The sequence below is a fragment of the Gekko japonicus genome, unplaced genomic scaffold, assembly GCF_001447785.1.
Source record: "Gekko japonicus isolate JY-2015 unplaced genomic scaffold, Gekko_japonicus_V1.1 scaffold2001, whole genome shotgun sequence".
Lineage (NCBI taxonomy): Eukaryota > Metazoa > Chordata > Lepidosauria > Squamata > Gekkonidae > Gekko > Gekko japonicus.
In genome coordinates this window covers 292,092-314,936 of record NW_015167595.1, presented here as the reverse complement: position 1 = coordinate 314,936, position 22,845 = coordinate 292,092, and the positions used below count along the sequence as shown (strand labels likewise).

The 22,845-nt window shown below is 43.7% G+C and overlaps 2 protein-coding genes across 2 annotated transcripts in view; one reads left to right on the top strand and one right to left on the bottom strand.

Moving 5' to 3' along the window:
- The first annotated feature begins 1,074 nt into the window (after positions 1-1,074).
- TTPAL (tocopherol (alpha) transfer protein-like) lies at positions 1,075-9,138 on the top strand. The gene is made up of 5 exons (XM_015413976.1): positions 1,075-1,272; positions 2,211-2,664; positions 4,981-5,174; positions 6,789-6,899; positions 8,028-9,138. The coding sequence occupies exons 2-5, from the start codon at positions 2,226-2,228 to the stop codon at positions 8,301-8,303; spliced, it is 1,020 nt and encodes a 339-aa protein (XP_015269462.1). The 5' UTR covers positions 1,075-1,272; positions 2,211-2,225; the 3' UTR covers positions 8,304-9,138.
- Positions 9,139-12,211: 3,073 nt separating this feature from the next.
- The window catches only part of SERINC3 (serine incorporator 3), a 24,097-nt gene continuing 13,463 nt past the window's right edge, over positions 12,212-22,845 (bottom strand). The window contains exons 5-10 of the mRNA XM_015413974.1: positions 21,228-21,365; positions 19,452-19,621; positions 17,464-17,554; positions 16,612-16,795; positions 15,620-15,844; positions 12,212-12,939 (exon numbers count right to left, since the gene is read on the bottom strand). Of these exons, the coding sequence (XP_015269460.1) occupies positions 12,801-12,939; positions 15,620-15,844; positions 16,612-16,795; positions 17,464-17,554; positions 19,452-19,621; positions 21,228-21,365 (947 nt within the window). The 3' untranslated portion in view covers positions 12,212-12,800. The remainder of the gene's footprint in view (positions 12,940-15,619; positions 15,845-16,611; positions 16,796-17,463; positions 17,555-19,451; positions 19,622-21,227; positions 21,366-22,845) is intronic.

Sequence of the window (22,845 nt, the reverse complement as noted above, 5' to 3'; positions counted from 1 at the left end):
TAGAGTTTGGGGTGAGGACGGACCTCAATGGGGTGTAATGCCACCGAGTCACCCTTCTAAAGCCGTTCTCCTGGACAAATATAGTCTGCAGATCAACTGTAATTCCAGGAGGCCTCCAGGCTCCAACTGGAGGTTGGCTGCCCTAACAGGGTTCCCAGCCTGGAATTATAACCGAGGAACATCGCCTGGAGGAAAATGTACGTTTGCAGGGTGGACTCTATGGCATCACATCCCCACTGAGCCCCTTCCCTTCCCCAGCACGAACCCCAAATTCCCCAAGTCGGAGGTGGCCACCTGACTACAGACTTCCCCACCTACCTTACTTGGCTGCTGTAAAGACTCCTATCATAACGGGTGTGAAATACGTTGGAACAATGAAAGTTTCACTCCTTATGAACAGCAGCAATAATAATAGCAGAACACAGTCCAGGGGCACCTTTAAGATCAACAAAGTTTATTTCTGGATATAAACTTTCGCTTGCAGACACACTTCTTCAGAAAGCTTATACCCCGAATTAAACTTTGTTGGTCTTAAAGGTGCCCGGATTCAAACTTTGTTCTGTTGCTTCAGACCAGCACGGTCGGCTACTCCCTCGAATCTAGCCATAATAATGACAATTTGTCACCCCAAAACATGGAGAATTCAACGCACTGCAATGGAGAACCAGAACCCTAGATTAATTTGCCACAAATTTTCACACAAACACCCTCCTCCACCCCAAAACATGGAGAATTCAACGCACTGCAGTGGAGAACCGGAATCCTAGATTAATTTGCCACAATTTTTCACACAAACATGTCCTGCGCATTCTCATTTAGCTACAGACCTTTTAAAAAAGCCTCCCGCGCGCGCGCTCTGACTCTCTAGGCGTTCGATGTCTATCCCCTGAACACTGAAGGGCGATTTATTTCACTCGAGTGTTTCCGGATCACGGCCGGTTTCCTTCCTGGAAGTGGCTCTGTGTGCTTTGACAGCGGTGAGTCTAGAGAGGGAGCGGCTTTCTCTTCCTCGTAGGCGCGTTTGCAAAAGAAGACGGCGAGCGGGTTTCCCTGTTTCGACCCCCCCCCCCGGCTCCCCTCGAAGACTTCCGTCTTCCTCCCAACTGGGACTTCGGTCCAGGACCTCTCTCGGCTGGAGAAATGGTGGCGGTCTTGTAGAGCTGCCTTCAGAATCTCCGGCGCGGCAGCATCTCTCCGGCGCATACAGACGATACCTGGGAGAAGCCGAAGCTGGTACATCTTGTGTGACTCTAACAAACAAACAGCTACTGGGTAAATGCTCCGGTCAGGTCTCACCCACTTTCTTCTCTCTCCTGCTCATAATTCTTGTTTTTCTGTGAAGCGGACTTCAAAGGGGCTTTTAAGTTATTTGGTAGATGGGTGATCTATGTGGCAAAAAGTCCCCCCCTCCCGCCTTCACTTCCTTTGAGGAACTCTGCTTCTTTTGGAAGTGTCTGCATCCATTTTGGAATACCTGCACTGTACAGTTGTTTAAGGTATTTTTATCCTTACGGTGCACTTGACATTTAAAATTCACTGCATGCAGCTGCCTTATGCTAAATCAGGCCATTGCTGTGTTGGTCACTATTGTGTCTTGTAATGGGCAGTGGCTCTCCAGAGTTTCACATCACCTGACTCTTTTAACCAGAAATAGGGCATTGTTCTGTTAAGGTTGGCACCGTCTGCTCTGACTGGCAGCTATTGTCCAGGCTGTCAGGTAGAGATCTCTTAAGTGAAGATGCTGAGCATTGAACTGGGGACTGCATGCAAAGTGGGGGTGCTCAGCCATTGAGCTGTGGTCCCTATATTAAAAAATGCAGGTATAAGTATGTGTGAGAGAGAGGAGGAGGGAGAAGGGGAGGATCTACCTAAGTCAGAAAGGAATCTTACATGTGCATTGTAAATTACTTGAGACTAATAACAGTGTGTCATAAGAAGTGAAGTAATTATGTTGGAGTAAATTGGTGGCTTTTGTGTATAGAACATGACTTCATTTTGACTCACTGCTGACTAAAGAATCTTCCCTCAAAGAGGTTGTTATGTCCAAATTGAATTACTTATTATGTGTGGTATGCTTGTTGAACTTGTGAAACTTCTGTGTAAGGCTCTGTGGGCGTTCTATATTTCAGAGCTGTTCTAGATACTTAGCATTGTTGGTTGTTTGCAGCATTATATATGTGTATATATAATTTTTTTGTCTTGCTTTTCAGACTTCCCACTAACCAATGTCCGGAAATGGTGATGGCACAATTACAAGTCCCTCTGAGGGATCTCTGCCCACAGCTGAAGTTCTGCCCGAGCAGCCAAAGTATGTGTGCACGCTGTCTGCCGAGCTTATTGCCAAGGCACGTGAAGAACTGCAGGAGAAGCCAGAGTGGCGACTTCGAGATGTTCAGGCTCTCAGAGACATGGTGTGCAAAGATTATCCTAACCTTGGGACACGTCTAGATGATGCTTTCTTGCTTCGGTTCCTTAGAGCCAGGAAATTTGATTATGATCGAGCGCTTCAGCTTCTTGTGAACTACCATTGCTGTAGGCGCAGCTGGCCTGAAGTCTTTACTAACCTGAGACCGTCTGCTATAAAGCTTGTGTTAGAATCTGGGTTTGTCACTGTGCTTCCTCACTTAGACTCTGAAGGACGTCATGTGGTCTGCATTCGCCCAGGTATTTTTTTGTGACACTGGTTAATTATTTAGGAGAGTGCCAGTCATTCCTGTGTCTCGAACATGTGTCTGCTTGTACCAAAGTCTGCCTCTGTCCTGTAGCTTGCTCTCTTGAAGCTGATGCATTTTGTTTCATTTCCCTCTGTATGGTACTAAAACTTCTGTGGTTCTAGTAAACCCCAATGATTTGGGATCACAGCATCAATGATCTGGGGAAATACTGATTTTTTATTTTTAAGGGGAGCCAGCTCCAGAACCATTTTTGTATCAATGTTATTGTTCTCCTTAAGCAGGTGGAGCACCTATTTTTATTATTCCGTTCCTTAATCTGTTTCTTACTGCCATGTTTTCTGAAAATGTTTTTTTCCTCTTCTCCCCCTTGCCCCTCATTTTATTAACTTTTTAATATAGTGTTTGCAGAAATGCATTGGGTACTGAAAATACTTCATAATACTTGTCCCACGTTGCCATATCATGCTATAAAAATTGTGCACGCACACACACACACACAAAGCCATAGCACTTGAGTGTATATATTATCTGGGTAAAACTGAAGTAATTGTAAATGTTGCAAATTATGTATTGAGCTAGGATTGTGATCTAGAGGACTGTGTGAGACAGGATGCTGGACTAGGTGGACCACTGGTGTGATCCAGCAGGGCTGTTTTTAAGTTCTTACATAGATACAGAGGTACCTTTTTTCAGGACTGGGATGTGAAATGGACCACAGCGGGGCAGGAAAGGGGCCATTTGGCATTTATACAGAAAGCGCATCTTTAAACAAAAAAGACTCATTACTTTTTTATATCCCATCATGGCTCTCAAAGCAGCATAAATCAGGGTTTGCAGGAGGTCTTGCATCCAAGCACTGATCAGACCAGATCCAAATCTGCTTAATTCAGCAGTGTTGCTATACCATGTGCCCTGTATCCATGTCCAGGCACTTTACAGTGTCCAAGTTTAGAACAGATTGAAATTGCCTCCCCTCCACCCCAAGTAGTTAATGTATGATTTTTGTTTGGCTCTGAAAAATTAGGCAAAGGCAGTTTGGTCTAGTGGTTAAGTGTGCGGACTCTAATCCGGGAGAACCGAGTTTGATTCCCCACTCCTCCACTTGCAGCTGCTGGATGACCTTGGGCATGCCATAGTTCTGACAAGAGCTGTCCTTGAAAGTGCTCTCTCAGCCCCATCTACCTCACAGGGTGTCTGTTGTGGGGAGGGGAAGGGAAAGGAGTTTGTAAGCCGCTCTAAGACTCCAAGTGAAGGGTGGGGTATAATTTCAATCTCTTCTCTTCTTCTTGCGCAAACATAAATTAGTGAGTAAGCTTACCTGGAATGAGGTCCAATAGAATCAGGCTTCTTTCCAATTTAAAGGTTAGAGGCAAAGCCCTCTCTGGTCCACACCCACGCATAGCCCTGACCCAAGGCTAATGCCATATGGTGTCAGTGCAGAGATTAAGGATGCATTCATTTTGACACCTCTCCTTTAGAGTATCATTGTCCATGTTGCCCCACATCCCAGGCTCCTCTTTCTTTCTCTACCCATGGCTTGCTTACAAAGGTGTATCTACATGACTTCAGTGGTCAAAACTATTGTAGAAGTTAATGATCCTATGCCGGGTGAGCAGTGCTTGAGGAAGCAATCTTTCCACTCTTTCACCATCCACCGTAGCCTGCTGTATCCCCAGTATCCTGAGCAGAGATGTTGGTGATACCCTGCCCCCCAAAACATTATGGAAAGAGGCTTAGGTGTGGGCCTGAAGTGAGAGGGGAGAATCAAGTCATTATATTTGACTTATCAGTAGTTCCTTTGTCCACATGAATTCAATTTTATACCTTTTAAAGAAGATTGAGTAGAATAATAAACCAGTACACTTGTATATGCCTTGACCTGGATAACGCAGGCTTGTTCAAGCTCATCATATCTCGGAAGCTAAACAGGATTGGCCCTGGCCAGTATTTGGATGGGAGACCTCTAAGGAATATCCTGGTTGTGACATGGAGGCAGGGAATGGCAAACCAGCTCTGAAGTCTCTTGCCTTGAAAACCCTATGGGGTTGCTATAAGTCAGCTGTGATGGTACTTTCCACCACCACACCTGTATATGGCTATAAACCTTGGTCTTCACACGAAATGACAACCTCCAGTATAAATTGATAGTGTTCCTTCCCTGAATTAACAGGCATTTTTCTTAAGCAAGAGCTATTGTTAAGGGCTGAGAATTATAAAGAGAACCTAATAACTGTAAGGCAAGTGAAGCATGTTGTTGATTTTCTCATTAGCTTTGCAATTTACCGTCCTTGTCTTATGTCTGTAGACAGATGGACACCGAGCAACTACCCAATTACTGAGAACATTCGTGCCATTTACTTAACTCTGGAAAAGCTCATTCAGTCTGAAGAGACTCAGGTGAATGGAATTGTGATCCTTGCAGACTACAAAGGAGTCAGTTTATCTAAGGCCTCCCATTTTGGTCCCTTCATAGCCAAAAAAGTGATTGGAATTCTTCAGGTAAGGCCTAAAATGCCGTGCATGGAGGGAGTGCAGTGGAAACTATGTCTGTCAATTAAAGTGCTACAGATCAAGTGATGTAAAACCAGTCCTTTTCAGTAGAAAACAAGTAGAGCATTGTTCTGTGAGAGAGTCTTCATAAATTGGTGAATGGCTGATTATTTCAAATAGGCTTGAAGGAGCTGTCCAGTATTTAGACTAAGGGCATCCAAGACAAGAATGGTATGGATGGGGCGTGCTTGATGTGCTGCATTTTGAACTTACTGTATGAGAGCAGTGGGCTGGGCTGGGCTGGGCTGAAACAAGCCACTAATGAAGGTCTTTCCCCAAACATATTCTTAGAATTTGATCAAAGCCTATACTTATCACATTGGAATAAAAGGCACAGAATAAAAGTGGGAAACGGCCAAGCTTCAAAAGTGACTCAGTGTGCAATTAGCTCTCTAATAGTCATTGTCTTTGACGTTAAGCTGGTCATTAAGTACAGGTAGCCAGTTTGGTGTAGTGGTTAGGAGTGCAGACTCTAATCTGGGAGAACTGGGTTTGATTACCTACTCCTGCACATGCAGCTGCTGGGTGACCTTGGGCAAGCCACTATTCTCTCAAAGGTCTCCCAGCCCCACCTACCTCATAGGGTATCTGTTGTGGGGAGAGAAAGGGAAGGAGATTGTAAGACACTTTTGAGACTCCAAGTGAAAGGCAGGGTATAAATCCAATCTCATCTTCTTCTTCTGTTAACCCAAAGTAACATTTTTACCTACACAAAAATGAGTTATTTGTGTGCTATGAGACATATCTAGAGAAAGATATGGATGAGATTGCATCAGGGGGCATACAGTATGGCATCAGTTGGCAAATAAATCTGTGGGAGGATCTCTCCTCTTGTTCTCTTTTTAAAAACAAGTTTCTAGTCCTTACTGTTAAACATACAACTGATACGGTCAAAGTAGGAATCCCACACTCAGAGCATGGAATATTATTTGTAGTATTTATTATGTTTGGACTTCTGTGGTTTTCTTTTTGTCTGTTTGAATATAAAGATTATTCCATTATCTTTTTTTAAAAAGTTGTTGTTACAGTTTGCATGGGCAAAGATAATGGTAGATATTAGGATTTTCTTCTGGGAAATACCTAGCAGTTTTGGTAATGAGCTTCCAGCACGACATGTTTAACTAAAGAAAATAAACAGAAACGAGTCTCTTAACCTGAAGCTAGAGTATTATGCTGTGGTTGGCTTCACTAATGCTGGTGCAGACATCGCTTTTGTGATGGGTTTGAACCTGGTTTATTGTGGGGCGTTATGTGCTTCCTCACCCATCCCCTCATGCAGCATGTGTGTGCTTTAAATGTAGCCCTTTGCTTTCTCTTCATTAAAGGAGAGCTGCCACCTTGGGACAGGATAGGCTTTATGTTAGTATCTGTTGGTATTTGTGAATATAGCTGTTGGCAACAAAGAACTTTTTTTGTTTCATTTCTGCTCAACTGTGAGTTTGTGTATCAGTAGAAAATTAGGGTTCTTATGATGTAATGGCTTTGTCATATCAGTTTTCCCAATATTCTTATCCATAAACTGACCATTCTTCATAAGTCTTACATGCATTTTTCCCCTTTTAGGATGGCTTTCCTATTAGAATAAAAGCTGTCAACATAATAAACGAACCTCGCATATTCAAGGGCATTTTTGCGATCATCAAACCTTTTCTGAAAGAGAAAATAGCAAATCGGGTAAGTGGCAGTGTCTTTTGGATAAGCAACAAGCTTGGAGACTGTATGTGTATTTAACCCAAACTGAGGATGGTGTGCCTGATTTGACTTATTCTTGGACTTGTTTCCATTCTAAACATCCTCAGCAAAGAGGTGATTTTTATCATACTGTCTCTGATACCTCTTTTCCCCGGACATAGGCTCTATGGGCTTTTTTAAAAAGCTGATTGCAGGACAGGATAGTTGGACTGCAGCTCTAGCCCCATGGGCCAGTTTTAGCTGCCACACGCCCCTGAAGCTGAACTCTAGCCATGTCCTCCAAAGGCAGTAATTCTTATTGGTCCCAAATTCTTTTTGAGACTTTCTTTCCCTGACCCTTCAGAACCTTGTCTGCCAAAGAGCCTAAAAAACCAAAGCAGGCCTGAAAGGTTGGGTGAAGATACGACTGCTAAACAAGCACTGTGGCATGCTGGGAGTAGGGAGGTGGTAAGCCCTTTGCCTTTCCCCCACCTGTCCTTCCCTGGCTCCCTCTACTCCTCTTATTGTGCTGGTATATCTTACATTTAAATTTTCCCCAGGGGGGAGGCAGCGCTCATCTGTGGGGGGCATTGCCCCCAAGTGCTCCCCATGGCTACAGGCCCGCACTGTTCTGTGACAATTCTTAGGCTTGTACGAGAGATTGGGAGACTTATTTTGCAAATGAGAGCATGACACCCCCTTTGAATTCAGCAGCACTTTGCATCATGCAGCCTTCCACCAAAACATGTAGAAACAGTCCTTCCATGAGTCGATGACACTTTTGCCTGCAGAAGGGCACCTTTTGAGATCCAGCCCATTTGCAACCCATTTGCAGTGCCATGTTCTTGAAGCCCATTTAAACGGAATGGCTCAAACTGGGCAAAGGTTTCAAGTTACCTTGGAGGCATGTGAGACTCACAAGCCTTGGAATACCTTTCTTGTTAGTGAATGTCTCAGGGATGTCAGCCCGGCTGCTGACGTCACCACCACCATTTTGGTTTCATGGGCAGGCTTTGGGAACTGCAGTCTGTCCTCTTTAAAACTGAGACCTGCCCCCAGTGTAGTTACAGGAGCTGTCAATGTAATTTTTGAATTCGTGTGCTACTGAAGTGTCTGGGTTTCCTTCCTCAGTTTTTCCTCCATGGGTCAGACATGAGCTCTCTCCATCAGAACCTGCCGCCCAGCATCCTCCCTGAAGAATATGGGGGCACAGCGGGGAACCTGGATATCTCCACCTGGAACGACCTGCTGCTGGCCTCAGAGGGTGACTTCCTGTATGATGTCTCTCAGCTGGCTCCCTCCAATGACCCTTCACCCGATGCCCCATTAATGAGCGCAGAGGTTGACGAGAAGCAATGTGACGACTCCTTGCGAAGCTTGAAAACACAGCTCTATTACTGCTACTGAATGGGCAGGGAACTGTTCCCGACGGTCCCCTTCCTAGTCACAAAAGAGATGAACTCTACCTTGTTCCTAAAACCAGAGCCTTGTTGAGACACTTTACGTTGGAACCAAAGCAAATTAAAAAGGGGGAGGGAATGGAGCAAGGTAGAGTTCTGTGGAACTCTGGTAGGATGGGGTACCGTTTGAACCTCCTTGAAATCTGTGGTTTAGTGACCCTTTTTGTTAAAGAATTTCATATATCAATGCAAATTGAAGAATCCTGTTAACACCATGGTCCTAAATGCAGCTTACTTGAAGGGAAGTTGCATCAAAATGGATTGGGGGTGGGGCTTCCAGCTATGTAAAAGTAGCATCACCGTGCTGGATTTTCCACTGTGGACATGTTAATGTATGAACAAAAGTCCATGGAATTGCAGCCAGCAGCCTCTGCCAGTTGATGTTGGGTGAAGTAAGGATGAATGGCAGCTGAACGTCCGAGGAGACCCCTTTTGTCTGCCCTGTTCATACTCTCATCCTGCTTGTCACCATCCCATCTATTCAGTGGCTCCCCTGTGTAAATGGAATAGCTTTTTGTCACTTGGGGCAAAAACTTGAATGGCACCTTGCAGAAGTGGGTTAAGTAAATGCCAATAGTTATAATAAAGCAGATGCACTGGCATTTGCTAACCCTGCTAACTTTTGGGCATTTTCTTGCAAGTTTATTTTATGCCCATATTTGAATTTGTGCAACAACCAGGACCAACTGGGAGGGAGAAAAGTTTTTGCACAGTTGTTCAGTTGCCAGTAAATGCCCTGTCGTTGATACAGAAAGCTTAATAGCTTGTAGGTATAAAGGTGTGGGGGGGGAGATGCTTGTTCAGTTATTTTTGGGATATAGGATTTTTGAACTAGTCTTTGTAAAAACCAAATGTAGACAGGGTATTCTATAAGCACAACTACCAGGTTTGTAAATGTAACTTTTTTCTCGTGCGATCTGTGGTGTTTGTCACTTAGACTTCAGTGCTGTAGTCGCCCTGACTTCCTTGAGGAAGGCGACTTCTACTCTTGCCCCCATGGCTAGGTCCTGTTGTTGTACAGAAGTGTTTTGGAGCCTTTTGGGTGGCTGAAGTGCGGACCCTCACATGAAGCTAGTTTCTGACTCACAGAATTGAGTTGTAGATCTGCGATTCACATAATATGGAAAAGTACAGATTGAAATCTTAATAGGAACTGGATTCCTGAATGCACTGCTGCTATTCTATATAGTCTCAGGGCAGCAGGTCAAGATTATGTAAACCACCTCATATTTACAGCACTTTTAAAATGCTTGGGGAGGGAAAGGGATTGGGGGGGAGAGCATTTACTTAGTGCCAACTACAGACCAGAAACTGGTGCTTATTGTAAATATGAAATAAGGCCTCCGGAAGTGGGGCCATTCTATTGTACGTGTGCCAAATTGTATTTGCCTTTTTTGTTTTTAAGTCCCATACTACCAAGAGGGAGGCAGTTTGCCTCTGATGCACTGCTCGAACAAGTCTCGTCTCCTCCCCATCCCCCCACAAAACCCTTGACTTCCATGTACAGTATTGTTTTAACTGTCAGAGCCAGACACACAACTCTTCTCTAATGTTTACTGGAACTCTCTTGAGGTTGCAGGATAGCTCCCAGCTGCTCCCCCCTCTTTTCAAATAGGGGTTCCAAACACAGCTGTTACCCTGTGGCAAGAAGGCACGGACACCATCAGAAATGGTGCTTGCTATATAGACAGACCCACAGGAAAAGCTGTGTTTAACTAGCATGAGAGGGGGCTGGACGTCTTTTCCATGGAAGTAATATCCGTGTATGATTACCTGAAGTAGCACCAACTGTGATACTTGAGTCCCCAGTAAGTGAGCCTAACAAGTACTGAGAACTTGGTGGGAGGAGAGTAACTTTTGTGTTACCACTAATCTAGCACAGTAGAAATAAGTATGGCCTCTCTAGTATGCCTTTATAGTAGTTAAAGGGCTGCCCTACAACGGTCTCCCTAGACCAGAAGCTAATGTCTGAAAACAGAAGTTGGTGGGGACTTCTTGCCTATTCACTCGAAGCTGTGTGAGGCCTGCTTTAAACATGAAGCTGGCAAGCTAGAACTTTCCCTTATGGCTACATTCATGCCCCCAGTGTCTCATTTTAAGGGGAGCATCTGATGTGCAATGTGGGCACAGCAGTAGGTCTGTGGCCTCATAACATTACACAGGCAACAGCCTAGTTTAAATGAGATGCTAGGTATGTGCAGGCCAGTTGTTCCAGCTCTCTGATTCACATTTAAATCAGGCCCCAGCTACCATAAAGGCATACCATGCTTCAGTGGCACTCCTTTGTGCAGAGGAGAAATGGCAAGCCCCACGTTTCCTTTAACAGTCTTCCTCAAGGACAGGGTTTTAACATCCGTTTTTTATACTGCAAACTATCCATCTGAGGAAGGATTGCAGGAGTTCTTGAAGTTTTTCTAGCCTCCGCATCATAAGGATTGATTATTTTTGTGACTGAGAACAATCTTTATAGATCTATGCGAGGCTAGACTTTTCCCTTTACAGGTGCTGCACCTCTCCCTCCCACAGGTACTTGAAATAAATAGGCTTGTAGAGCTTGTATTTACCTGTATCTGGTTATTTTTATAGGTGTTGCCTTATTACTGGAGCCTACTCTGAACTACCTTCCATCCATGGCTCTTCAGACATCACAGTTGCATTTCCTACGACTCCCGTCAGTTCAGTTGTAGCTGCCCCAGAGGAACAGTCAGCAACCTACAGCATTTAAGAGCGACCTTGTTATTACTGAGGTGTTACTATAGCGATAACAGAATTAAAGCTTAAGACACTGGGGGTTTTTTTAGATGGAGAAGAAAGCAATACCTGCTATCCCCCTGTAGAACTTTGGGTTACAAGGTACTTTAGCAGTATTAAATTTTCCAAATCCAGGCAGGCCAGTTGTATTAAAGAGTCATACTACAGTTACCATATTGCCTTTAAGACTGCCAGCAAAGGAAGTAAGGTAACTTGTTTCTGCAAGTTAAAGGACTTGAATTTATACTGTGGCTACAACAGGCACCTTATAAAACGTTTTTCCATAGGGTGGTCGAGTTGCTTTGTTCGTACTATTATGTCAGTCAACAACTTTTAGCATTTTACTCAGTAATGGGTTTCAGATTTGTTTTGCCTTTTGCTGTATGTAGAATTTGGGTGTTTGATTATAGTACACACCTTTTGAGAATTTATTTTTATATTGCATTTTATAAAATGACTGGTAAAAGTGCAACACTATGCATGACTGGGCAGTAAAACAATCCTACTTTAAAACAGCCTCTTGTTATTTAAAAATAATATTCGCATCACTTAAATTCTCATTCCAGAGCTGGTAGTGCGCAACTGAAGGCACTGCTGAAAACTTTAAATGTAAAAAATATTGTCAGTGTGGCTAGTCAACCTACATGCTTTGTGCTTTTAGAATGTGATGTCATCTGGCCTTATCCTGAGTGGCAGCTGATGACGACACAGAGACCTAGGGCTTTTCCACGTTCTCATTTTTTTGTCACCTGTGTGTCCCTATTTTTTCAGGTTTTCTTTTCCACACACATGTTTTGCTTCCTAGAGTGGTGACTTGCATGCCACAGGACTGGCTGCAGAACAGGCCTGATCCTCTAGTTAATCAATACGGCATTCCGAAGCATGAACAGGCAAGTGTATATTAGTACATCATGAGCACAGGCTCTTCATCCCTTCCCTCCATGCAGAAGTTTTCTATAGAACTTCCAGCCTGAGTCAGTCCTCTTTGACCTGTTCAAACACCCACTGGAAGACAGCTAGAAAAAAAAGGACACTGAACAGCTAATTTTAATCAAACAGTTTTATAGTGCAAATATTGTGCCAAAATTGACAACAATACACTGGCATTTTATAATAATTGTTCTTATTACAAAACAGCACTGGAGCAAATCTTCATTTTAATGTGACTCGGTTAAAGCTTATTTTAGGATAGCATGCAAGTTTAAATTTACTGGAAAACACTTGATTTCTATACCTTTGTTCCTTACACTGATAAACTAAATAGTTGCTATTTTTAACAAGTTAACCGACTACACTATGTTAGCATGCTATTCTGTTAACGACAGGTTTTCCTGAAGTGGAATGTACAGAGTTTGCAGCATGGCTTTCACTTCCATACACTGAAGCATGAGGAATATTTTAAAATATATTACTTTCTGTTCCATTAAAAACCTTCCAACATTGTGTGTAGGGTTACACAACAGGCATTTTTCCAAAACTTTCACAGCACAGCTGTAGTAGATTAATAGTAAAGCTAGCTAGCTTGGAATTTAAACACAGCAAAATAGACATAGATCTTGCATCAAGCATTAGGCAAAGCAGCAGCTTTCTACCCACTGTATGTTGCTGGAGAGAGAGCTTTAGCTGTAACTCCAAGAAGCAATACAGAACATTTGGCTTTCAGCAGAGAGGAGCTTCGTTTCCATCCTGTCTTTCAATTGAAGTCCCGATTGGTAAGGACAAGAGGAGCTAGTAAGGTCCAGGAATAAAGGGCAAGACAGACCCAGCTTGAGGAGATCTTCACCCAGACGGCTGGCCACTTGCTTGTCATAGTTTTGAAGTCGGCATCAGGGCTGTGAAAATGAATACAACAGGTTAAATTAAGCCATGCTGAAAGCTTCAATAAGGTTAGAAAGAAACAGAATTCCTAGCTCTGGTTCTCTGTACTACAGAGTTGACCAGAAAAGCAGTGATAGGCCACGTTACTGGCCTGAATTGCATGAGCAAGGAGGGGGAGTTCTTCCTGGGTGGGGTCACCTCCCTTCCAGGAGCAACATTTCGGGGAAGAATCCCATTCCACGGTTGGAAATCCTCCATGGGAGCCAAACTACTGTTTACAGACTATTTCCCTAATACAACCTCACTATGCAAGCCAAAACAATATCCTTAAAAAGTCTTTTCCTTGCACTGCTATTTAAGAGGCTCAGGAGCTGTTTATTAAGAACCACCAAAATGCATTCTTTTACCTGGTCTCAGAAGGGGTCGGGGGAACTTCCATAGCCCCCAACATTCTTAACGAGTTCAGGCACAGCTCAGCCATACGGGTCAGCTATGAATAAGGCCCAGAATAACAAAAATCCCCTCCCTCCCATGCCAAGAAAGAAAGAAAAACCTGATAACAGATACTAAACTTGATCTTAGCCAAAAGGCCTGCGGAATAGCAGGAATAATTTGACTCAACAGACTTTCAGAGACTTAAAAGAACTTTTCACTCTGTAAACAATGACGCAGTGGGCTGACAAAATGGAGGATAGGAAAAGACCTTCTCCAAGAAATGCCACCTCAGCAATGACGACTGTTAGACCGGACGTAACCACTGACTTCCCCAATATGTTAGCTACAGCATTGCACCCTCTGCTGGACCAGATGACTAATCTCAACAACAACTTTGATGCTCTCCAAAAGCAACTGAAAGAAACTACTACAAAAACAGAGGAAATAGTTAAAGAGCTGAAAAAAATTGATGCTAAGACAAAAGCGATAAATCAGAGACTAGAGGTGGTGGGAAAAAAGCTGACCTCTGATAAACAACAGCTGCTACAGTTACAAATGGAGAAATCATCGTATGTCCTGAGATTTCAGGGTATCCCAGAGCAAAAAGGCGAGAACTTGAAAGAAATTTTAAGCAAAGTTTGGCTCCATTGGCAGATCTTAAAACGGAACTCCTACAAAGTGACATGGATATGGTCTATCGAACATATCCAGACCATATCAAGAAAAATAAACTGCCTGGTGAAGTATTTGTCAAGTTCTCCAAAAGGTCAACAAAGAGATTCAATCTTGAAAGCGACTAATGGGATAACTCTAAAAATCGAAGACGAAGTAACGAGAGGTTTAAAAGACATTCCATTTGAGGTAAGAAAGAAGAGGAGAAAATATAAAGACCTAACATCTTTTCTACAGAAAAATTCCACCCCCTACAGATGGATAACCCCAGAAGGACTTATCTTCAACTACGAAGAAAAGAAGCAAAAGATTGACTCTGTTACAAAAGCCTTTATGGAACAGCACCAAACAACAGCGAAGAATGGGAAAGCAGAGGACAACAGCATAACAGAAGAAAACATCGAACATAGATCGGGAAGCAGTGACAGTTCTTCAGGCAGCTTTTCAGAAGAGTCAGATTCTGATAAGGGAGCGGTAGTTCCCAAATTATTGCAAATCAGATTCAACTATGATAAAAAACTCCGATAAAAAGAAATCTGAGGGGGGGTGGGAAATACGACAAATAGCATAATACTGAAAGTTTGATTTTATTAACATTCAAAGAGCTAAGATGTACGCACTCAGGCTAAATATACTTGTACTAGTTTGTCTTTGTAATAATAGCCTTAATCCTTATTTTTAAAAGCTTAAATGTAGGGGAAACTCCAAGCCTTAGATATAATTTCTGTATAATTCGTACTGTATGATCCTTGCATAACTCTGTATTTTAGTTTAGTCCTCCCCCTATCTCCCCTCCCTTTATAGTTTGTGGGTTGCAGTATAAAAGCAATAAAAAGTATATTAAAAAAGCTACAAATAAGGCCCAGAGTAACAAAAATCTCCTCCCTCCCATGCCAAGAAAGAAAGAAAAAATACATGCCTGTGAACAGGCAGGGAACTAACCGGTTTAAAGGGAATGCGTAAAAAATATTCAAGTTAGATATATTAAAATGGTTTGGAGGAAAGACAGCTGTGAGAGACATGGGAGCTCACTGCAAACACACAAGTGACAGACCAAGCTGGCAGAAGAAATTGCAGGGCTGCAGCGCAGCACCTTAAGGGGAGTTACTGTGCTGAGGGCTGTCAGAACTGCTTTGCCACGGATTAGCTCTACTGTTGTCACTTCCAATAGTCCCCCGCATTTCAAACTCTTGAACAGAAAAAACTTTGTACTCCAGCATTTCCTGCTTTATGGGAGAAGGATGGCAATTCTGATTTGCAGGTTGAGGCAACACAGGGAAACCGGAACTGCTAGCTACAGGGTCCTGACTCGAGTCATCGGCTCAGCTATAAACTCAGTGGCCAAGCCTTCCTTTCTCTCCAGCTTAGCCACCCTTCTCCAGCTCCCCAGCAAGGTTTTTTACTGCTGGACTGTAGCAAACATCACGCAGAACGTGTGAAATGGTTTGACACAACTGGAGGCATGGAAGGAAGACCTTATCTCAAGTGCAACTTTACAGACACTTTCCTCAAGCTTATGAAACCACTGTACAAAAGAACAGTGAAAATACAAGGACCGCCAATTAAAATCCCCACTGATACACCTACCTATACCAATTGGTAAGAGTCATCATGATATACAAGGAGGCAAGAAACAGCATGAAGTGGAAGAAGGCATAGCTGTACTGGACACCATCCTTCTCATTGTCGGTGACACGCCGAATTTCTCCGTCTTCCACATCACCATCGGTGCCTGCAGCGTCATCCAGGATGACACTGTCACTTGCAGAGAGGGTCAGCTTGTTCACCTGGCTGTTGCTAGAAGATCGAATACTGCCAAACCATCCAAGAAAGAAAGAAAGATTCAACATTTGAGTCTGTGAATCACAAAGTGGCAGCTAATCACAGACCCACAGATCCAGGTGGGTAGCCGTGTTGGCCTGAAGCAGTAGAACAAAGTTTGAGTCCACAGGGACCTTTAAGAATAATGAAGTTTTATTCAAGGTATGAGCTTTCAAGCTCATACCTTGAATAAAACTTTGTTGATCTTAAAGGTGCCCCTGGACTCTCTGTTCTAATCACACCCCAGTTTGTTTGGCCTTCTTGGAAGCATTCAAGAACTCCTTGAGGTCTAACCCCCCCCCCAATATATCCCCCCCCCCTATATATATACCAGAGAATGGTTTAAAGGTACATGATGCAACTCCATTGCTGTCAACTAATGGAGATTGTAGAATATCAATAATGGATTATCCCACCATCCAGAAAACAGCTGTGTCTGTAAAACTAGCATTTAATAGTCAACTGCACTGGGGGGGGGGGGGGAATTAAAAATACATGCAAGTCACTATTTTTTGTACAGTTTGCGAGATATTTCACCAACATTCCTTGAATCTTGAATTGCAAAAAAGCAGCCCTCTGTTCTCTTAAATTAAGAGAAACTGAAGAAGGGAGATGGCATCTCTCTGTTCAATACAAGATGCCATTTTTGAAGCTAGAAAAACTTCCGTGTGCTTGCCAGACTCCCACAAACACACATTGATGCTACAAATAGGCTTTGTTTACTTGCAGTTTTAGCAAGCTTACTTCTCAGATCTCACCTGGAGTACAAGAGACACAGCACAAAGATAATAAGTCCCACGATGCTTTGTGCATCCCACCACTGCAAGGATTTTTGTGGTGCAGGAGTTGGAGAAGGAAGAACAGCAGTGGCATTTGCTGGGCCTGTGGTAGGGGTGGCTATTTGGCTGATGATGTTCAAAAGACTTGGGTTACAGCTGCGATCTGAAAGATAATCCCAGAAATGAAGTACAAAACCAAAAATGTCTCTCAGAATTCTTAAAATCAGGCTTTGGGAACAGCCACTGTCAGAAATGTATGTTGCCTATAACTGGTGCCACCCTGAAGATGTGTGTGTTTCTACTGGAAACCATCTACGAAGAGGTACGTCTGACGTTAGTTGAAATTTCACCCAACGAATGTACATATTCTTAGGAAACCCACCATATATGAAGTAGATGGAGAGTGCAACTAGAGTTGCCAACCTCCAGGTGGTGGCTGGAGATCTCCCGGGATTACAACTGACCTCCAAGCGACAGAGATCAGTTCACCTGAAGAAAATGGCTGCTGGGGAAAGTGGACTCCATGGCATTACGCCCCAATTGAGGGCCCTCCCCCCAACCCCCCTCCTCAGGCTCCACCCCTAAAATCTCCAGGTATTTCCCCACCCAGAGCTGGCAACACTAAGTGTAACTGATCTATATTTCCCCTTGTACTACTCTTCCTTGCCCCATATCATTCCGTGTTGGTGTTAAAGCTCACACTGCTCCAATTCCCCAAATCCTCCCAAATTTGTACAGAGGTTTCAACCATTTCTTCCTTCTTTAGCAGCTCCTTCCACGGCCACCGTCATTCTGAAGCAGCCACAATAAGCGGCGCATCTCAGCACTTACCAGGCTCATTAGTCATGGCAGACCAAGTGAGGTACATGGTGTAGAGTGTAATGATGGAGGACTGGAGGAGGCCCGAACGAGCCTGGTGTTCCTGTTGAAACACACAAGGTTGCTCATCAGACAGAAGCACTCCCTAGTGAGTTATCAGTGGTACCTGAACTATGGCATGCACATCGACACACCCAAACAAAGCTGTCTTATACTGAATCACACCTTTGGTCCAACAGACTTGCTAGTCAATTTATTCTAAAGTCCTGACTCTTCAGAGTTTTGCTACAAGCCTCTTAAAAGGTTGGACATTAAATGCAGCATCAAACATGTGGCACAAGGAAGACTCGAAACAGCCGTCATCCAGGCCTCCTAGCCTACAGATACTAACTTCATACTAATATTATAAACAATGTTGTTCAGCCTCGAAAAGACTGGTGAAAAGACTGACCACGGGAGCAGGAATCAGCAGATTTGACATTCACCACCCTCCCACCTATTCGGAAGTGCTATATAGCCAGCTACACCCCACCCCTTGACAAGGCAATGGCTGCATCTCAAGGCAGCCATCCGTACCAGATTTGTTAAAAAAAGGATGTACTAGACTTCAGCTATTTGTAGCAGTAACAGACTGCATGATCAGCAGGGGAGGAAGCAGGGAAGACTGTGACAGCTGGCTAAAAGTAGCTAAGCAGGATCTCTGCTAGTTTATTTTCCCTCTGTCTACCAGTACTTAGAGGTTCGGGCATGACCGGGCACTCCTCTCTCACTCCATGTAGACTGTAGCCTGGGGCCTGTGTTAAGAGACCCCAGTAGATGAGGACGTGTTCAAATAAATAATACAACTTAAACTGTATTTCGGTACGTTTCTGCAAACCCCTTGGGGATCACTCCATGTAGACTGTAGCCTGGGGCCTTGTGTGAAGAGACCCCAGTAGATGAGGATGTGTTCAAATAAATAATACAACTTACTGTATTTTGGTACGTTTCTGCAAACCCCTTGGAGAGGAAAAGCAGCATACACATGAAGCTACATTATATACAGTCAGACCTTTGGTCTATCAAGGTCACTACTGTCTGCTGTGACGCAGTGGCTCTCCAGGGGTATTCCTACCACGAGCTACCCGATCTTTTTAAACACAAGATGCTGGGAATAGAACCTGGGACCTTCTGTGTGCAAAGCAGATGCTCTGCCACTGAGCCACAGACCCTCCCAGTACAACACAACTGCTTTAAACAAAACACAAACAAGCAGCTCTATTAAGATTACATGATTGCTCCACCAACAAAACTGTAGATTTCAAAACTGCACAAGTGGCTCTGGCTCCTTTGAGGTCTTCGACCTCTTTGGAAGGAGTGTTAATTACGAAGAAGCTTTTTAAACAAGACTGGAACCTGTTACTTCAAGGTGCCAGCCAGAAATGCTCTCCGCTCAATCTAGGAATCAAATATTTAGCTGAATTTGAATGTCCATCCTATCTTTGCATGCTGATGATACCTAAATTAAGATGATCATATATGCCTGCATGCTGTAATGCACTACCTGCCGCACAGATGAAGGGGTGCTTTACTGGGATTCCTTCAGGACAACATTTTTGTGATTGCTCCTTGTCAATGATTGATGTGTTACTGCATGTTTTTCTTCACTGTTCTACACATATTGTTGCCAGAGAAAAATGTCTTGTGAACTGTTAAAATATTCAGCCACTTCTGATACCCACAATTTATGACTCTCTCTGAGTCACTTTTGTAAAGCCTGTATAGTTGATGTGGCTGAATTTTTTGTTGTTGTTTTATATTCTTAAAACGTTTTACTTGGTGTGTGTCTTTTGGCTGCTAAACCCAAATCAGGATGCAGATTGCTCCACCATATTTATTCCAACATATTTTCACAACACATTCTCCTAAAAGCACCACTATCTAAAATAGTTAAAAATGCAGCACCATACAAATTTTAAAAAGCGCACTTGAAGAGGACCCCTATGCCAAATGCAACCTACCTGGACCTTGGGAAGGATTGAGATGATGGAGACCGCAATGCACAGGATCATATTAAAGCTGATGAAAAACTTGTTTTCAGGGCAGGCATCAGACCTTGTGTAGAAGACATAGAAGAGGACGACAGCAACGAGAGACAGAATGTAGTTTAAGGTTGTACACGACAGCAGAGCTGGAGAGAAAGATACCCAAATTACAAAATGAAAATATGAACTGACAGAAAGCAGACAGGTTAAATGTCAGTATATCTCCCAGAGGGTCTGGCTAATTTCATGTTAGCCCCTCTCCTTTATGCAAAACTGAGCATTGCTGTCTCACTTTATATGGTAATAAACAAGCCCCAGGTGAAATCATAAAGAAGATCTCCGAAGCATGTCCTCAAATGGCTGACTCCAGAACTCTGGAACATCAACAGTGCCATCTCAAGCAGAGTTACACCCTGCTAAGCCCATTCACTCCAACAGACTTAGATGTGTATAACTCTTATTAGGATAGCACTGCAAGTCTTCAAAGTACTTTTCAGTCATAAAAAGCATCTTAAGCACTGTCCTCATAACCAAAGCAGATGCCTAAAGTCAAACAAACTCTACGATATACTCAAGCACAGGGAAATAGTTGGAAAAGCGTTAGTGGTCAGACCTTCTCCTCTCACTGAGGGGCAATTTATAGAGGCAGAAACACCCCTCTATACATCACCCCAATATCTTAGTGGAGGGCACTGCTTGGGCCAAAACGGGCCAAGATGGATGCCAGGCATTAGCCTGGGGAAACAATTTTAAAACGCCAGAGTGGCTGGTTACTACCACCTCCTTGCCCTGGAAAGATACATGACTTTAGAACAATGGGTCGCCCAGGACCTACTGATTCACCCAGCATAATCCCATCATCGCCCCAGTCTTACTTCCCCATACCCATTACCCCTTGATTAAGCGGCAATTAACGCTTAAATCTATTCACCTTACCCATTGCCTTTCCCGTGGCGCCATCAAGGCTTTCCTACCTTTCATACAATGCCATTTTGTCACTGCTTCCTGGCAAATGCATCATTCCTGTCTTAGGGTACGTTTTGTCCTATAACTGGACCACCCTGCTCACCCAGCAGTGTGTGTGCGTGCCTTGGATCCCTACCCGTGGAGCCATCAAGGCTTTCCTACCTTTCATACAATGCCATTTTGTCACTGTTTCCTGGCAAATGCATCATTCCTGCCTTAGGGTACGTTTTGCCCTATAACTGGACCACCCTGCTCACCTAGCAGTGTGTGCGTGCCTTGGATCCCTCCTCACACCCCCACTTTTCTGTGGACTCTTCTCTCTAGCTTCCCAAAACGTTGGTGGTTCTGCTGTTTCCGTGGACCAAGATCAGTAATTATTGTCCTTCCCTAAAATCCCTTTCCACCCCGTGTTTTTAACAAAAACCTTTCCAGTTGACCATCTGCCTGGTTTATTTGAGAGTCCTCTAAAGGGAAAAATCCTGGTATACATAGGTTAGAGAATCCCAGTTACCTGCCTCTCGCTCTGTCTCCTTTTGCTAATTCCCCCAACTTAACTGGAGACTGCCTATTTAGGTAACAAAAGCAGGATTCAAATGAGAGCAGCCTTCCTAACTGCAGCACTTCAGCAGCAGGATTTAACCTATTCTGTTTAGTCCCAGTGTTCTGAATAAAGTGACTCTGTACATTGTGTTATTTGGGTTTTATAAAGCTGGCCAATAAAAACAGTTTCATATGAAGCAGCAGATTAATCAGGTTCTAGCCAACTTCTGGCTACACCCCACTTACCAGCATACCAGCACCTGGCATTTCCCTCCTCCATTTTTTCAACCCAGGATTCATTCCAGGAATGTGCAAAATCTACCAGCAGTATTAGCTGGATGAGAATGAAGCAGAAGGCACCCACAGTGCCAATACCAAACCATGCTGAAAAGGATAAAGGGTTCTTTGTCAATTACTTGGCACTTGACAGCCCTGAAAGCCACCCCTCCCTTCCCTTGGCATACAGATGTCCAATACACACCCCTGTTTTTCTCCTCCCTCCATTAAAAAACCCTTAAACGCCTCTTCAAACTCCTAAACTTAAACAAAAAATGGAGTTATGGAACAAGAGCAGCCAGGGGTTTTTTTTAATCTACTTTTGCCATTCAGGGGGGGAGAAAGTTAGAATTAGGGCTTATGTGAAGACATCTTCTGAACAACAAACTCTGGGAAAAAGTCAGATGCACATACGGACCAAGTGTGAACTTTAAATTAGTTTACGTGCTAAGAAGAGTGGGAAAATCCTTCTTCAGATTCTCAGATGTGAAACTTTATCCAACAATTCAGAACTGGACTTAGAAAAGTCCAGGCAGAAAAAAAATAGTGCTGCTGATTCTAAATCAGACTCCGTCATGCACCTGATCATCTGGAGTGTGACATGGTCTGAACCCTTCCCTTCAACTGCTGCCCTGCAACCACGCTTCCATTTACTTGGCCTGGCAGCAGCAGAAGAAAGAATCACTTGGAGACATCCCCAATACTCAGTGGAATCCTTGTTCAGAGTCCCAGGGGAAATGCTGTTTTCCCAGGACTGAGTCCTTTGGACATCAGGTGCTCTGACAAAACACATGTCTCAGGGGCACTGGGGATACCACCATTATAGCATTCTGCTAGGTACTCCGTAGGATGGCCTCCACTGACATACCCCTTGGCTACAGGCTAAAAAGTTCAGTGGGAAGGTAAGAGCCAGGCAGTGCGTTCCCCTTTGGCACACATTATAATCCACAAGGAAGAACTCTGGAGGCCGTAACACTCACCCAGGATTGAAGGAGGCCATTACAAGCTGACGAACCTCACGTGCCAAACTAGGAAGTTATGAACTTCTGCTAGTATAATCATGTACTTTTATTCCTGCAAGGGGCCCACATTGTTGCCAGAGTGTTGGACTAGGATCCAGTAGACCCAAATCTCGCTTCGTTTCACTGTATATCTCATTTTGTTTGGTATCATAAAAGATTTGTATTCAAGCGTATAGTGCTTTTCAAAGATCTTGAGCTGGACTAACGTCCCGAAGAAGGCTACATGACAGAAAAGGAAGGCAGGACTTTCATTTATTCATTTTCACTTAATTCAATTATGACCTTGCCTTCCTCCCCAATGGGGACCCAAAGCAGCTTCCAGAGTTCTCCTCTCCTCCATTTCATCCTCACAAACAACCCTGTGAGGGAGGTTAGGTGGAGAGAGTGTGACTGGCCCAAGGTCACCCAGTGAGCTTCCATGGCATGAGTGTGGATTCAAACCTGGATCTTCCAGATACTAGTCCAACACTCATATCATAACCCCTGCTTTTTGGGGGCGAGGGGTGTCAGATGCCCTACTTTGCTTCCTTGAATAGGTCTCAAAAAACCATCTTAGGTTAGACCAT

Coding starts and splice junctions, on each gene's coding strand:
- TTPAL (XM_015413976.1), top strand. CDS start 2,226: ATGTCCGGAAATGGTGATGGCACAATTACAAGTCCCTCTGAGGGATCT. Junction 5,175..6,788: donor AAGTGATTGGAATTCTTCAG/GTAAGGCCTAAA, acceptor TTCCCCTTTTAG/GATGGCTTTCCTATTAGAAT. Junction 6,900..8,027: donor AAGAGAAAATAGCAAATCGG/GTAAGTGGCAGT, acceptor TTCCTTCCTCAG/TTTTTCCTCCATGGGTCAGA.